Below are 18754 nucleotides of genomic sequence, written 5' to 3' on the forward strand. Positions count from 1 at the left end.
TCATTAAACTTTCCCAGTAATCCTAATTTAATTTGTTGTGCTGATTAAAATTGGTGTTTTATGCCCAAAGCACTGTTTGGGTTTTATGCTCCATGCTAAAAACTTAAAAAAAATTCATCTTTATTTATGTTTTTTTACAAAAAAGAATTAAAGGAATGGGGGAAATGAAATGATGTTCTGTTACGGAAGTCTTCACTAGTTGCTATACTGGAATAATCTGTCTTTAGTGTCTCACACATCATGTATATGAGACATACCTTGTTGTGTAAAAAATATTACCATACCAGATTATCAGGACCATGTCTTCACAGTGCCAAAATAACCAGTGGGTCATTGTATTACTTTAAAGTTAGCAATACTTTAATTTTTGTAGCAAAATGTATCAAGTGGTCATTGTGTATATGGCACTTTTAAATTTTTTCTTAAGTTTAACGAGAACTATGCATAGAAATTATATGTAGTGAGGGTTTAGAGTTAAAAGATTGTTGAGTAATAGTCTTATCCCTCCATCTCTTTCCTCTACCTTTACTTCTTTCATTCTTTCAACTGTTACTATATGTTGCTACGTGTGCCAGACTTATGTAAGGCATTAAAATAGTAAAACAAATAATGTTAAATTAAGGTCAGTCCTTCCTCCACTTTCTAGTGTAAGGTTAGATTCAGATAGATTAAATTTCTTCCTTCCTTCCTTCCTTCCTTCCTTCCTTCCTTCCTTCCTTCCTTGTAATGGGGACTGTACCAAAGGGGTGCTTTACCACTGAACTACATCCCAGTCCTTTATATATATATATTTTATTTTGAGACAGAATCCTGCTAAGTTACTTTGGAGGGGTTTCACTAAATTGCTGAGGCTGGCTTTGAAGTTTGCCACAAAGCCTGGCAAACTTCATAAGGGGAGATATATATAAATTAGAAAATAATTATACAAACCAAGTGTGATATAATCCCAGTGACTTGGAAGGCTAAGGCAAGAGGATTGCAAGTTCTAGGCCAGCCTCAGCAATTTAGCAAGAACATGTTTTTGTTGTTGTTGTTTGTTTGTTTGTTTAAAAAAAAAGGACTGGGGATTAAGCTCAGTGGTAAAACATTCCCCTGGGTTCAATCCCCATCTAATAATAATAATAATAATAATAATAATAATAATAATAATATACTGTAATAAGTGCTGTGATGGGAAGTCTTCACTAGGTGCTATACTGGAATAAGCTGTCTTTAGTGAAACTCTGATCCTATCATTCTTATGTTCAGAATTCTTCACTTGCTACTCATTGCCCACAGGATAAAATTGAGACTCCTTAGTATGGTGTTTGCCTGCCCAACCTCATCTCCTCCAATATCTCTTGAGGACTTAAACTCCAGATTCCCCCTCCCTCTGTGTCTGTGCATGCACAGTTTCCTCTTCTGGGAATGACCTTCAAGATTCTGTTTTCTGCTCAAGCTTATCCCTTGCATGAACCTTTTCGAATTATTTGGTAGGTATGGCTTAGAATCCAGGTCCATTTGTCAATTTATTCTGTCACAGTGCAAGCTCTGTAACTTTGGATGGGTTCTTGTAGCCCAAGCCTAGTTCATAGGGCTGTTGTGATTATTAAGTGGAATAACACAAAGACCTCACATGTGACAAATACACACTCAATAAATATTAATGCCTTGCTAGATTACCCTTCATTGTTCCATCTACAGCATCTTGTGTGTCATACACTTATGATCTGGTATTAGTTTGTGGCCATATTCCCCTATTAGGTTGTATGGTTTTTGAGAGCAGGAACTATATATCTTTGAATATGTAGTTACAAGTCCTGACTTAATGGTTAAGTGTTTCATAAACATTACTAAATTGCTGCAGGGCTATGGAGAATGTGAACCTGAGGTATTGAGGATAGCTCTTCTTGAGTTGCAATTCATTCCAGAAAGTGTAGGTTGGGTGGGGAGACAGGTAATTACAGATATATGGAAAGGCAAGAACAAAGGTAGAGAACTGGAAAAAATGAGAAGAAACTCATTACTAAACAAAAATTCTCAATTTGTAAGAATATATACCAAATGCCTATCATGCTCATATCTGAAACCAGACTCTTAAACCCATCTCCCCAGTTCCTCAGCAGCATCTCCCATGGGTGGCATAGCACCACCACTCAGCACTTGCTACAACCAAAAGCTTCAGAGACTTCCATGATCCTTCTCTTTTTCTAATGACCCATATACAGTTTATTGGCTCCATTGTCAAGACATCTTCAAAGTCTAATCACTTCTCCCAGCTTCCAAATCTCCCAGCCTAGTTAAAGCCTCTATAATCTTCTGCTTAGAATACTGCAAAAACCTCCGGATTAAAAATACTGAAGCATCAATAAATCAGGGGTAGAAGAGATAGTGATATGAAGGTGAATTTTTTGATTTATAATTAGCAAAGACTTGCTGACAAACTGAGGTATTTAATGAGAGTCATGAGATATTTAGTGACATACTTCCGTACAGTGAGGTAAGAGAGCAGACTTCTAATTTTTTGGCTTAGGTAACTGGGTAGCTAATAAAACTGTTAACTTGTTTATATTTATGAGAATCTCATAATACTAAAAGCTTAACTTTGTAATATTAGGATTACTTTCAGTAATGAGTTTTTCTGTAAATATTTGTTGACCTGTTTATTCATAAGTGGTGTTTCTAACTATGTGTTTTGGAATATTCTAAATAAAACCTAGAGTCTTAAGACAAAAAAAAGCCTGAAAAATTTAAGAGCCTCTATGGTATAGGTATTATATGGCCATGAGAATATTGGTTCAGACTCCAAAGGAAATTAATATTATAATAATCACTGTAAATAGACATAGCATTTACCATATTACCAAGTATTACCATATTCTAGACGCTATGCTACACATAATTTTATTAATTTCCAGAATAATCTTACAAAGAAAATACTATCATTATTCCATTTTAACAGTGAGTAATCTGAGACATAGGTAACTTGTCCAGGGACACGGAATGAGTAAATAAGATTTGTATTCAGAATTCCTGCTAACCCAAAAGTCCAAACCTAGTCTTTTAATGGCTTCTCTTTTTTCCATATTTTTAATTAGAGTTATAACTACATATTCTTACCTGCAGGCAGTGTTGCATATTCTTACCTGCACATGATAAAGCAACATAATTTGGTCAATATCATTCCCCAGTATGTCTCCTTTTCTTCCTCTATTCTTCCCCCTGGCCCTTTCCTCTATATTACTGGTCTCCCTTCTATTTTCATGATATCCCCTTCCACATTTCTTTCCTTTGTCTTCTCCACTTTTCACATATGAAAGAAAGCGTACAACTCTTGACTCCAAAAGTCTTAGTTCTTAACTGGGATGCTAAGTTTGCTGTAGCTCATCTCTGCAACCGTTATATTGTTCAAATCTAGAAAATGCCAGTCTTACCATGTGAATCATACTGAATGATGCATTGTAATTTAAAAATAACAAAAGACAAAATCTAGAATTGTTTTGGCTAGGATCCCATTTGAAGGGGACATGATATAGTGGATAATTAGAACCAAAAAGAACAAACTTTAATGTTGGTTTTGCTGTTCTTTCATTCACTCGTTAATTTGTTAAATATTTTGTGCATGTCTTTGTGTCCAGATACTATTACAGGTAGCGGCCAGGGCCAGGGGTGGAGGATACAAAGACAAAAGAATACACAATCTTTAGTATACATTTTCTAGGGTGTGATGTTGAACAAATTATTTAACTTCTCTGAGCTAATTTCCTCATTTTTAGGTAGGAACAACAAAACTTGATTTTCAGGATTATTATGAGGAATAAGCAGCGCAAATACAGGTAAAGCCCTAAGGATGGTGTTTAGCATTTTATGAATAATCACAATCAAAACATGTCAGTTTTCTTTTGCCTCCACTAATTCCCTGTGGGACCTAAAGGTACAGTTTTTTCACTTGTGAATTAATTATGGAATGCAAACTTGGAGCCCATACTAGGCTTTATGTTACTGGGACAAATTGTATGTCTATGAAATGAAAGGAACTCCCCTTTGGTTTTTAACTTAGATTGTAGAAAACTTAATCAACTATAAACTCAGGGATTTAAGGTAGGGAAGGGGTGTTGGACAATGGCTTCCTCTGGGAGCTTATTATCTTATTGATAAATGAGTCCCAAACACAGAGAAAACTGAATCATAATATCCTCAACACAGCTGTCACTGGGCCAAACAAGCAGTAAGTACACTAATGTATACACTTTCAGAGAAGGAAGTGGTCTCCTTGTGTGGGTGGCCCAGGAAGGCTTGTGGAACAACTGTCCTCAGCTATCTCTCTGAAGATAGTAAAAATTAGGACACCAAGAAAAAAAGAAAGATGATTTATCAGAACCAATTCAGTTGAAGTAACAAAATCCCTATTTGGATTAGTTAAAGTTCTAGTGGGAGATTGTTGGCTCTTATTATTGAAGTACCCAGGAATTTGCTTAACTGAATCTAGGTGTTCAGAAATCCCACCCTGCCCCACCCCCATTTCAGTTTTGGTCTTCCATCCAAGTGCACTTTCTCACTAAGGATTTAGTGGTATGCATTTCTCCTGGAATGCATACCACCTGTTCAATAGGTCAGAAGAGAGAACATCTCTTTTATAAACGTTTTAGCAAAAATCTTAAGATTTTTTTTCTGATTGATCAACAAATCACATGCTCACACTTGACGCAATAACTGAAATATGGAATGGACTGATTTTCTGGGCTTGGCTAAGGTACACACCCTAGAGTGGGATGGGATACATAGAGCTACATCTTAAAAACTTAGAGTGAGAGAAGGCAGATGATTTCTCAAGTGAAAAATCACAGCTTTTACCTAAAGAAAGAGAACAAATATTTGACCAGGCCAAAAGAGAGAGAGAGAGAGAGAGAGAGAGAGAGAGAGAGAGAGAGAGAGAGATATTGAGAGATTCCTCTTTGGAAAAGTAGAGTAGTTGTAAAACTATGATTACCTATTGGGAATGAAGGTAGGAGGAGAGAAAGAGAAAGCAATTCAATTATGGATTGTACTCCTCTTTCTACCTCTAATATTTAGTGTTCATTTACCAATGAAATTTGCCTAGAAATGGAGCATGCTTTATGTTTCTAATTTGAAATCTACATCCTCTACAATGACTAACTGCTCCTCCAACAAATATTTCATCTGTCGTTCTACGAAATCCTGAGTAACTGGGTGTTTTTTTTTTTTTAGGTTTTGTTTTTCATTTTTTGCTTTTCTTCTCGTCTCACATAAAATGTTATTGTTAATTCTACATGAAAGTGACATTAAATGCATATTTTTCACTAAATTAAAAGTACATTCTTTCTAACCATGAAAAATAATATATACTCATTCCCTCAGGATGAAGACAGTAGTTATATATAATATATATACATATATGTGTGTGTATATATATATATATATATTTACATATATATATATATATATATACATATATATATACATATATATCATTTATTTCTAGGATAATTCTAAGTGATGAAAATAGTTCAACATAACAAATAAGTTTCATGATAAAGTATCTAAAGTATTTAAATATTTGGTGGTGGGTCACTATGGAGCCAAGCATTTGACTGAATTATTCCAGTTTCAACCAGGGTAGAAACTGGAATTTAAAATCTACCCAGGCACTGGGTAGATTTTAAACCGAAGGCATCTTTAATGATCTTCTAGGAGTGTGTCCTCGGAGATATGCTTTCAGGGACCTCATCCAAGTCACTGAACCTTGTATTTCAGTTATTTCTTCTCCTGAAGAAACTAAGAAGACATAACTATTTCAAGAAACTATGTGAAAACTATAATCAATAAAATTTAGAGTAAAAATTCTTTGCAACATAATAGGTCAACCATTTTTTTTTTCTTTAGAATTGTGAAGCTAGCTTCCATATACCTGACACTCAATTTTCCTTACTATTAACATCTTCCATTTCTTTGGTACATTTGTTATAATTAAGGAACCAATGTCAATATATTATTTTTAACTAAAGGTCATACCTTATTAGTTTTTACCTAATGTCCTTTTTCTGTTCCAGGATCCCATCCAATGTACCACATTATGTTTGGCAATCACTTCTTTTCAGGCTCATCTTGGTCGAGATAGTTTCTTAGATTTCCCTCGGTTGACATTCGTGAGTTCTGAGGGAACAGTACTTAGTACAAAGCCTCTTAATTGGGATTTGTATGATGTTTTTGTCATGACTAGACTGGAATTGTTTGGGGGAAGAATATTACAAAATTAAAATTCTGTCATACCATTTCAAGGGTACATACTAACTCTTATTTATGACTGCTCTTGCTGATATTGATCTCTACTGTAAAGTTTATTCTTTCCTCCTTTCCATACTTCACCCTTTGGAAGAAAGTTGCAATTCCCGATCAACTGGGAAGTCATGCTCTGCCTTCTTGAAACCTGAGTGCCTGCATAAATTATTTAGAGTTCTCTTGATGGGACTTTTGCCTATTCTCCTATTTATTTATTTGGTACCAGGAATTGAACCCAAGGGTGCTTAACCACTGAGCCACATCCCCAGCTCTTTGAGAATATCTTTTATTTAGAAACAGGGTCTCACTAAGTTGCTGAGGCTGGCATTGAACTCACAATCCTCCTGCGTCAGCCTTCTGAGCTGCTGGGATTTCAGGCCTGCACCTGGCTATTCTCTCATTTAATTATTCAATATTTATTTGTCATACTATGGACTCATGGATATTTATTATCTACTTTGGATTAAAATTCAGTATGCCTCCCTTTTGTTCAAGTTGTTCCCGCACTTGTCCTGGGAGGTACCATTAGCTGACTTTTCCATACCCTCAACTGTGGGTGAGAAGAGTTGAGTGCTCCCTAGACTTCTGGCACTACCAGATGCTTCAGGATCTTCTTCTATAATTCCAACCCCTAGAACCACCATTTCCCCCAAGAAGCTCTAGTCTTTTTCACTGTAGAATGTTGTTAAGAGCTAAGATCTGTGTGATAGCCGTGCTATTGTTAGTGAGGTCTCACTGTGGCCTCGAATCCTCTCAGGTGATGGAGCAAGGAAATAACGTATGTGCATACCAACTTTGTATATGAGCATATTTACAAATATTTCTTTATGTCCTTACATGTACCTATACTAAGTTAAACATGAGGCACTACAGTGTCTCAGATTATCACATAGATTATTCTAGCCTCCTCACTCTAATTTCTGTAATCTGTTACTTCAACATTGAAAAGTCCAGCTCCTAGTATCAGCCATTCATAAACATAATTGTTCAGTTCCAGTCTACCTGTGTAGCAGTGTCAGAATGATTAACTCATGCCTTGATGGGAAACAACTTTATCAATGATAGCACAAAGCCTATGTATGTTACTCAGTTTTTCATTAGTGTGACCAAAATACCTCACAAGAACAACTTAGAGGAGGAAAGATTTATTTTGGCTCACAGATTCAGAAGATTCAGTCCATGGTCAGCTGGCTCAAAGACAGAAATATCATGGTAGATGAAATCTTTTTGGCTCATGAAGCACAAAAAGAGAAAGAGAGAGAAGGGGCTTGGGAGATGATAAACTCTGCCAGGACATTTTTCCAGTGACCTGCTTCCTCTGACTAGGTCCTGCATCCCAGTAAGTCCAACCAGGTATCAAGGGATTGATGAATGCATCAGTTAATCAACTGATGAGATCAGGGCCCTCATGATACAGTCATTGCCTAAAAGCCCCACTTCTGTCATACCATTTCAAGGGTACACACTATGCTGCGTTGGGGATCATGCTTTCAATATATGAACTTTGGGAGGACATTCCAGATGCAAGCCATAACATTATTTATAATTTATTTTTGCCTTTAGCTTATAGACTTCTCTCATTTCCAAAGTTACTTATACATTCCATTCTGGGATCCCCTGAATGATTGTCCAAGAATCTTCATAAGTTGAAGTTAAATGAACAGTATATTATTTGTGCTGTAAAGTTCTAAGGCTTAAGTGTTAATATCATACATCCATCATACTGAATCATACAAAATAGTTTCCCACCCTAAAATTCCTCTGTGCTTGTTCTAGTCAACCCTTACTCTAACCTGTGTGAACTTCTGACAACTGTCAGTTTTCTTACTGTCTATGAATTTGCCTTTACCAGAATGTGATAAAATTGAAATTATGTAATATGTAGCCTTTCAGACTGGCTTCTTTAAATTAGCACCATGTATGCATTAAGATTCATCTGCATTTTTCCATAGCTTCTGTTTTAGTCAGCTTTTTTTGCTGCTGTCACTGAAAGACCTGACCAGAACAATTGCAGAGGAGGAGGAGTATAATTGGGGCTCATGGTTTCAGAGGTCTCAGTCCACAGAAAGCCAGGTTCAGTCCTCAATGCTCAAGGTGAGGCTGAACATTATGGTGGAGGGAAGATGCTCACATCATGATCAGAAAGCAGGGAGTGACTAAGCTCAGCTCTCCAAATATATATCCCAAAGGTCCGGCCCCCAAGGACCCACCTCCTCCAGCCACACCTTACCCACCTTCTGTTACCATCCAGTCAATCCCTAACAGGGGATTAATTCACTGATTGGGTTAAGGTTCTCATAACCCAATCATTTCATCTCTAAATCTTCTTGCATTGTCTCTCCTGTGAGCTTTTGGGGGCCACCTCACATCCTAACCATAGCTCATTTCTATACTATAATAGTATTATATTGGGTTATTGTAATAACCCAAGCATAGCCTAGATTTGTCTATTTCTCTTTTCAGCTCTATCAGTATTTGCCTTATGTATTTGATGTACAGGCTTAGAATACTGTCTCCTGGGAGAATTGACTCTGGTTAGATAATGTGCCCTTGAATGATGATAATTTTCCACATTTTAGAGTCTACTTTTTCTAAAAATGATCTATCAGTATAGTATCTCTTTTTCCATCCCTTTAGATTTAACCTGGGGTCAGAACAGAAAAGAATTTTGCTGTAGTGTTAAAGAGGTTGATGTACAATGATAGTAAATGGCTTATACAAGGTAATGTGAACATTTGATAGTTTTATCTATTGAGTTTAAAAAATTGTGAATATTATTACAATTCCTCAGAATTTACAACTGAACTTCTTCTTAGAAACGAGGTTGCCATTTTTTATTTCTGCCTCTAAAATGTGCACACACAAGCAAAGAATGCCCAGTCATTTTTGTATATAACTTGGTAATGCTTTCCAGGTGTTCATTTTATACCAGGGACTCTGCTATTATTTTTGAAGATAGTCATATTTTGGTGTTTTGATCTTGATAAATTACAATATTTAAAGTCTTCAAAAATGTTTAAGTAACACATAAATACTTTGAAAGCATAATTATTATAAATGCTTGTAAGAACTAGGTAAAAAGTGCCCTGGGGGAGGGGCAATACTGAGATCAGAGCTCTAGGTATTGGTGAATTTTTGGATGCTTCTTGAAGACCTGAAATGAATGTTTCAAGAGCCCTTTTATAAAAGAAGCACCAGTTTTAGGATATACAAACCTAATTACCTAAGAGAATAAATTTAAAATTTCTATCATTGAACTATGAAATACTATGTTCTGTATGTATAAGTCCATATGCACCATCATTGACCTCTCATTATGTGCTAGGTCATGTGCTGAGTGTTTTCTATATAGCCTTTCACTTAGGCCTTGTAATAGTCTGGCATTTATGAAATTTAAAACTTAGAGAATTTAGTTGGCACTTCAAAGTCCGTCTTGGGCTGTTTTCTTTTCCACTACAGGCATTCTTCCAGGAGAATTCACTACTGGGACCCCAATTACTATATGTTGATATATCCCAAGACTGCATCTCAAGTCCCTACCCCTTCCTCTGCTTTTCTAGAGCCATGTGATCCTTCACCCACTAGAGTCTTCTGCTCAGTCCACAGGCTCCTCTAATATCAACATGGCCAGAAGGTCATTCTTTAATTTGCCCCCTGCTTTTTGCCCAGTGTATTCTCTTTCAATGAATGGAGATAACACCATCCATCTGTCACTCCATTTAGAAAGCAAGTACCACCTTTGATTTATTCCTCCTGTGACCCATCGTCTCTGACTAAACACTAATTTGTGTTGACTCTTTCCTAATCGATTAAAAATTGATCACTTCACTGTGTTTTCATTATCACCACCAAAGTTTCTGCCACCCTGGATATTTTCCTGGCATTCTGCAATGTTCTCTTCACAGGTCCACTTGCGGCATACCTCTGCACTCCATCACTTACTACAACCCCACAAAGCCCCACAAAGCCCTCTTGGGGTAAATTCAAAGTTCTTTACCATGATTGGTATAACTTCTTATGATGTTGCCTCTCTATATCTAACTCTCTGACTTTTCATTCCTTCCAAAGGCATATACTCTTTGACCAAGTATACTGGTTTTTCTTTTCAATTTCTGAGCCATATCCTTTCTTGCTTTCTTGCTTTCTTTTTTATTTTTTTGCATTTCTTCTGCCTGGAATATCCTTTCACTTTAAAGATCTTCCTTCACTAACCCTTATTTTTTATTTGTATCTCAACAGAAATGTCACTTCTTCTGAGAAAACTTCCCTATGCCCTTATATTTGAGGAGATTACAAAATGTTCTCATATCACCCTACAGCCACTAGGATTGCCTTTACCATGCTGTGCCTGTTATTCATTTGATGTTTTCCCCATCACAATGATAAGATCTCTAACTGTGTGTCTGCTGCATTCTTAGCACAAAACAGTGTTTGGCACGCAGTAGGATCTTGATGAATATTTGATGAAGGAATGGATGAAGGCATTCTACTAGTAAATGGCAAATTCATGTCTAACACTCAAGATTTGCTTTCCTTTAAGATGGTGTTCTAGCAACTGCCTTCTAATGCCTCCATCCCAGAAAATTAATGGAATTGGGATTATAAGGCCAGAATAATTTAAAAAGAAAACAGAGAGGGGCCACCTATGCTCCGGACAAACTCAGACAAAGCATGAAGTTCTAAAAGTAAAATGTTGAAAAACCTGTGCCATTACTGATAAGTTAAGATTTATCACCACAGGAAGTCAGACCTCATAAAACTCAACTCCTCTGTGAGCCACACTTGTACAAACCTAGGTTTCACTGTGTTGTTCCATTTCAAAAGCAATATCCACAGGGAAACTGAAGTTGAAATAAAATATTTTAATAAAAATTATAATAGTTTTATTAATACAGAGACATACTACAAGGAGTTTTCCTCTCCCTTTCTGCTGAAAACAAAATGTAATACTTTTGTTTACCATTAAGTACTAGTCTCAGACTGTTCAAAAGTAACTCTTTGCAATTTCTTGTTTTAAAATGTGGCAGCCTGAAGGGAAGACTTTCAGGAGTCCTGCATGTGGTAAAAACAGGCTTTTAAAGCGTACTTTCTATCCTACAAGCCAGGGTTGTAATTCAATGCCTCCCTTTTCTTTTTATATATTTTTTTTTCCAGTAAGAGGTTTTTTTTTTTTTCTTCTTTTTCAATCAGAGAACTTGCTATTCAGTGCTTTCACTTGATGATTTGTTCCTTACTTAAAGTCACTTACCTATTCCAGTCATAAAGCAGGCTTACAGAGGCCAGACTCATGTCCAGGATGCACAGACATCCAGAGCTCTGCTGTGTCCTTGTGCAGTCACCTGAGAATATTACATGTTCACCAAAGAAAACATACTCCAACATCAATAAGTAGGTATTACATTAATACACACCACAGGGGTGGAGTCGAAAATAGTGTATTGATTTCTGTTTTTTTTTCTTCTGTTTTTAAAAAATAGTAGATGGACAATCCTTTAAGAAAGGTACATGTTCTTTGACATGTACTTACATCTAGTTTATACCCAATTCTCCAACCTGGCAAGGTTTTTCATTAAAGTAAGCAGATGCCCAGTAGAAATACTGCATTAATACCATGATATAAAACAGGTTACATGGGGTAAAGTTTAAATAGCCATAGGAGGCATGAAACTATGATAACTCATTTAGAAACAGAAGTACAAGGCTGAGGCAGGAGGATCGCAAGTTTGAAGTCAGTCTGGGAAATTTAGTGAGATCCTGTCTGAAAAAGAAAACAAAACAAAACAACACAACACACAAAACCAACTGGGGATATAGCTCAGTCATAAAGCATCCCTGGGTTCAATCCCCGTACTGAAAATAAATAAATAAAAAGAGAAACACAAATTAGATGATTGATGATCCCAGTGGATTAAACTTCATTTTGTCTGGTTTGGTATGGTGTTTGAACAGCTGAGAAAGCTTTGTCCAGGCAATCACTGGGGTCAGGAACTCATTCTGTACTTGATCCAGCTTTGGATTTTTACCACCTTAATGGCCATGTTTTCCCAGTTACCCATTAGCAAGAATTAGCCACAAAATTAGTATATTGTGCTTTTAAAGTTAAAAAGCAAAATGAAGTGCAATTTTAAAATTCTTGGGGGGGTGGTTATATATTGCAACTGAGGTTTTTGAAAATATTTCAGCCTTTAAGCCCTCCTCCTCCACACACACACACACACACAAAAAAAAAAAAAAGCAATTCAGTGATTAGGTCTATTACATCCTTGATAGTAATGCCTTTCAAGTGTTAGTGTAGAACCAACTCGCACAAGATGTTCAAAATTTGTATTTTGTATTTCTTGTCTGCCCCCATCTCTGTGTTCTCTGAGACTGATTATCTAGTAGGGCCCAGGAACCTGCATATTAACACTACTGTAGACAATCTGTGAGCCAGCTTTCAAGAAAAAAAAAATACTTTAAATGTATCTTAGAGATCTAATCATTTTCAATTTTACTTTCTCCTATGCAAAGACAAATGCTATTTTGTTCACAATAGTGTTGTTGGTGGGACCACACTGTAGGAGTTTTGTGGCCCTGGGCAAATTCCTTCCTCCCTCATTGTAAATAGAAAGGCTTTTTCTATCACTTACGGTCATTCTGCAGTTTATCTGAGAAAACTGACAAACTACCTCCTGCACAGAGAAAGGGCTGCTTTTCTCTCTCTTCATGCTCATTCTCTAGATTTGCGGCTTCTGTATCTTTACAAATATTTTGCTTATCATTAATACATTTCTTCCATCTATGCTTATTATAGCTTTTGTTCAGTTAGGTGTAAATGCTACTAAAGCCCCTCCTGAGCCTAGATGAAAATAATCTATTACCTAAACCCCCATATATTGAAAGTGCCTCTTAGAGCATTTGCTGTTTTCTACTATATAAAATACTTAGAGTTGTGTTTGCATATCCTACCTATTAGGTTCTCTGATTGTATTTCATTTTTGTTAACCACAAAAATAAAATTTGTTTTGCTTTAAAAGTACTCACTGGTTTAAAGTATATAAGAAAGGGCATTATTTGTTAATTGTAACAACTGTCATATCCACATGCAAGTATCTATTCAATCAATATTTATTTAATTAATATCTAGTATGTATCCTGGAGTCTGCTAGGTCCTGAATATGCTTTGTACTATGAAGACAAAACATACAAATAATTGACTCTGTGTTAGGCTCTTTATTTTGTCATATGGATATCCTTTTTGTATGGACAGGTAAATGTTTTGTTAAATCTAAATGTCCATCATGGGAATAAATGAATCAAAAATACTCAAAATCATGTGGACTATTATTTCATTAGAACCAATAGTCTGCATGCTATGTACTATAAAAAAGTACTCAGTTTTCTTTTTAACGCCTTGAATTTTTCTTTTTTCTTTTGTTTGGTAGTGTGGGGGGAATACGTGTGTGTTACCCACATGAATAAACATGCACAAGCATTTGTGCCAAGTTTTAAACATCAAAGATAGAACAATGTAAAACTGAAATGATTTGCTTCTCTTCTGTTTGTTCTTATCATTTCAGATGATGGAAAATTATCCTTTGAAGAATTCAAAGCATATTTTGCAGATGGTGTTCTCAGTGGAGAAGAATTACATGAACTCTTCCATACCATTGATACACACAACACTAAGTAAGGAGTTTTCTAATCACTGGATTCTATAAATGAAGTAGAGAAATAGTTCTTCATGAAGGAATGAGGGAGAAAAGATGTAGAGGGTACATTTTATGATGCTTACTTATGTTTAATTCCGAGATACCTTGTCTTTAAAATATGAAAATTTTTGAAAAACTCAGTGATCTTTAGAGAGCTCTCCTAAAGTAGCTTTAGATCAGTTATTTTTGTAAAATATAAAACAAAGTAGATATGATAAGCAATTCTTATTCTATCATTAATAAGCAAACAGAATTTTGCCTTATCACATTGTCTTCATCTCAATTTTCTTTGTAAAATTGTCCTCAGGCCATTTTTATATTAGTGTATTAAAATGGAAGAAATTGTAGCAGTCATCTGGTCAATTCAAGTCTGCTGAATTTAAAATCACTGTTACCTGACAGATTCAGGTAATGAAAGACACAGGATTATCTCTGCATAGTTGATACATACATAATCTGTACCTTGTATTTATTTTACCTATATAGATTTATTTTTACATTAGCATAGCTGTGCTTAAAATATAAAATAATAAGAACTTAAGGATATAGAACAATAAAAAATGTGCAGCTTGTTTGGGGTAATTGAACCAAATCACATTATTTGTGACAGTCGAGATTATACAATTCTGATGTGAAAAAGCACCATTTCAGTCTTGCCTTGAGTGCCGTCAGTGTGTCTACTGCCTGAATAATCACCATCTTGCTTTAGGCAGTGTTAAGACGGTTCCAGGCAGTGAGCCAGTGTGCTAGGAAAATGCTTTTGGGTTATTGTCTATGAGCAGACATTTTCTTGAGGCAAACTATTAAGAAAAATTAAAAGATACAATTCACTTTACTCAAGTAGCTGAATATTAGTAAAACAACTAGTTTGCAAGTTCTTGAATTCAGTGGGGTTTTCAGTTCTCTAGGAAATGGCTTAAGTATTTTGTTGTCAGAAATAGTACTAATGGGTAACTGAATCAGAAGTTCCAGTCTGTTTAACACTCTAGCGCATCAAATGTCTAGTAGGCTTTGGTGATACCACATGGAGCCAGCTTCAGTGGGGAAATAGACTCACTAACTGACCATTTCAGTATAATATCTGTATTTGAGGTATGCATGGAATGTGCTGGGATTACAAGGAACAGAATGTTAGCCCAGTTTTGGGCTCAGGGAATATTCATTAGAGCTGAGTCATTGTGGAAGAGTAAAGATTGCTTAGGTTAAGAAGGGCAGGAAGAGTGGGACAGAAGAATATCACAATCAGAGGGGAAAAAAAAACATAAAATGAGTAGGAGCAACACATATGCTCTTACTGCTAATGTGTCAACCATAAGGCTAAGAGTGAAAGGAGACAAATCTGGAGAGTAAAGAATGGAGTGATCAAGAAGAAATTTGCACTTTGAGATAAAAAAAAAAAAAAAGTGCTTCAACTGTATCCTGTTGGCCAGGGGAAGCTATTGAAGAACTTGAGTTAGGGGGTGACATTGTTGAAGGCCATTTTGGTTCTACTGAAGGATAGGCTCAAAGTGGGAGAGATGGAGGAACACAAGATGATTTTAGTTGAATCCTTAAATTGCTACTGAGAGGGAATTTTCAGAATTCTCTGAAAAGGGAAGCCCTGCTGTATCATTCTGAGAAATAATACTTGCGAAAAAACAAAAACAAAAACAGAGCAGAGGCTCCCTTTGCGGTTCAGTTACTGGAAGATGTGAAGCTAATACTCCATCAAGGATGCTGATTATCTCTTCCTTGTCATATTTATTATGGAAATTTTAATTTGGGTTGGGAACATTGGGTTTGGAATATTTATTGAGAGTCATGGTTTCAGAGTTTGCTATCATGAAAATTTTTCAATACATATTTACTAATGTTAATGAAAATTAAAGCGTTCAATTGATCTTGTTGGCTTGGTTTTGCTATTTCATTTACATATTTATTAGATTGGAACTTGGTATAGCTTTAGGATTACTAAGTGCTAAGAAAGCACATACAATGATTCATACCATAGTCTCAAGGAATAATAATTACTACTAGTTACTCCCATATGCATTAGTAACAATAGTGTGTGCTTTCTGATGTAAGGATGTTCAATTTAATTTGGAGCTTAAGTATATTAGTTGGAGACTTCTGAATTATATTCATGAAATTCCTTTTACAAAAAAAAAAAAGAGGGGGAGTGTCAGTGCCAGCATTTGATCTTTTTAAAAAGATTAATTCAAACTTTGGCACAGAAATTTCAGACCTTTATTTTAAGCAACTGATAACTTTTATCTTTTCATGATCTAAGTTTTAATTATTTTAGTGATTTAGTATATATATATATAACAATTATTTTTCCCTTTCCCCTTTCCATACACCTAAGAAAGTATGTGCTTATCAGACCTGGTGGTGCATGCCTGTAATCCTCAGGAGGCTAACATAGGAAGACCACAGGTTTGAGGCCAACCTCAGCAATTTAGGGATACTGTGTCTCAAAATGAAAAATAAAAAGGACTGGGCATGTCATTCAATGGTAATGTGCTCCTAATTTCAATCCCCAGTACCAAAAATGAAAGAAAGAAAAAAATGTGCTCTCAAATCCAACCACTGCTAATATCCCTAGCTACTCTAATTTATCAGGAGCCCAGTCTGGCCTGAAAGAGCCAATAGGCTGGATGGAACCAACCAGATTCATTGTCTTACCCTGTTCCTTTGGACCCAGAGAGTCTCAGTTCATGAATACCTGTCATAAAACCCCAAGGCTGCCTGGTTCCTGCCCCTCTTGATGTCTAGTGATTTAACTTCACCTTAGAACCCATTAATATATTATCTGCTTTATACACTGTTTTCCTGAGCTTCTCCAAGGAAGATTCTGTCCCTTGCAAAAGTATGTTCTAAGACAGTACTACCTCCGTTCACTCCTGGCATCTGTGGAAATTCAAGTCCCTTTGCTACAAACGCTATATTTGCTGTGTACAAAAAGTAACATATTCACTTTGAAAATATTTGGAAAGAAAAAAGGAAAATCTGTTATTTAATTTCCCCCCTTTTGTCTCATGAAGAATATTCTTAAAATATTATTCTTGATCCTGAGAAGCAAATATTGTTGAAAAAGTGTAATTATAACCAGTATCTATAATACAGTAAAATGAACATATTTTAAATATTAAAACTAAGTAAATTATTTCTTGTAAAAGTATATTTATAACAAAAAAAAAAAAAAAACAACTACCAGGTAAGCTTTTCAAGAGGTCATTTCTTATAGGTACTTTTTTTTTTCTATCTTTCTTAGTACTGGGGATTGAACCCAGGAGCTTTTTACCACTAAGAGACACCCTCTAGTCCTTTTTTTTTTTTTTTTTAAACATTTTTAGTTGTCAATGGACCTGTAGTTTATTTATTTATATGTGGTGCTGAGGATCAAATCCAGTGCCTCACACATGCTAGGCAAGTGCTCTACCACTGAGCCACAACCACAGGCCTCCCCCACAAGTCCCCCAGTCATTTTTATATTTTAATTTTGAGACAGGGTGTTGTTAAATTGTTGAGGCTGGCCTCTTACTTGCCGTCCTGCCTCAGCCTCCTAATTTGCTGGGATTAAAGACTTGTGCCACCTTTCCTGGTTCCAGATAGCTTTTAAATGGATAAGCATAGGGTGGTATAGTGATTAAAAAATAAGTTTTGACCCCCCCCAAAAAAATACACACACACGCTGCCTTCACCATCACACACATGTGGGTGGCAGTCTTAATTTCCAAATGTAACTCTACTGTTTTTTCTCTTTCATTTTATTCATTCATTCAGTTCTGTGTCCTTTCATCTGAAAATTGCTATTGTCATTGGAGAAATTATTTTAAGAAGACTTCATTGCATTTTTAATTTTCTATGCCCTGGAACCACTTGTCTCGTTTCCAATAGATCTCCTTTCATGAATAGAAGTAAACCAAAACCAACAGAAAAACAAACCTAAATGCATACAACCTCATAAAAACATATACATTTGAGATTATGCAACGATTTCTGCATGTGACTATTACCAAGGTTGAGATTATTTCTGGTTTGAATCAGAGGATGTTTTTAGTGTGTTTTAAAACCAAACTTTTGACCACCATCTGTACAGGTTGAGAGTGTGCCCAGTGAGCTATAGTCACCATCCAGCCTGCGGCAGCACAAACTTGTACTCAGCACTTGGGATATTCTCACTTGAAAAAGAATTCCAGGAGCCATCCTACTTGCTGGGTGCTTGTTTTAGTCAGATTTTTCCCTGCTGTGACTAAAAGAACTGACCAGAGCAAGAGGAAGAAGAGTTTATTTGGAGGCTTATGATTTCAGAGGTCTCAGTCCATAGATGGCCTGCTCCATTCCTCAGGGTTCAAGGTGAGGCAGAACATCATGGTGGCTGAGTGTGGCAGAGGGAAGCCGCTCACATGAAGATCAGAAAGCAGAGAAAGACTTCACTCACCAGATACAAAATATATACCCCAAAGCCATGCCCCCAATCTTCCACCTCCTCCAGACACACCCACCTGTCTTCAATTACCACTCAATTAGTCCCAGCAGGTGATTAATTTACTGACTGGGTTAAGGGTCTCAGAACCCAATCCTTTCCCCTATGAACCCTCTCACATTGTCTCACACATGAGCTTTTGGGGGACACCTCACATCCAAACCATAACAATGCTCCTAGTATGGTGGATATTTTCCCAGAAATTTTGTTCCTAATCTTTACAGTCTGAAGATTTTTATTCAGAGCAGAGACCATAGAAGTGAAAAGAACCCCTAGGGAATGGAGGAGAAATATGAAGGCATCAGAAGCTCAACTT

General features: G+C 36.2%; 1 protein-coding gene across 1 annotated transcript in view; it reads left to right on the top strand.

Annotated features, from left to right (window-relative positions):
• Necab1 (N-terminal EF-hand calcium binding protein 1) overlaps positions 1-18754 on the top strand; it is a 147775-nt gene that overhangs the window by 13866 nt on the left and 115155 nt on the right. The window contains exon 3 of the mRNA XM_076836128.1: positions 13839-13947. Within this exon, the coding sequence (XP_076692243.1) occupies positions 13839-13947 (109 nt within the window). The remainder of the gene's footprint in view (positions 1-13838; positions 13948-18754) is intronic.

Source organism: Callospermophilus lateralis, chromosome 16 (genome assembly GCF_048772815.1).
Source record: "Callospermophilus lateralis isolate mCalLat2 chromosome 16, mCalLat2.hap1, whole genome shotgun sequence".
In the NCBI taxonomy this organism is placed as follows: Eukaryota; Metazoa; Chordata; class Mammalia; order Rodentia; family Sciuridae; genus Callospermophilus; species Callospermophilus lateralis.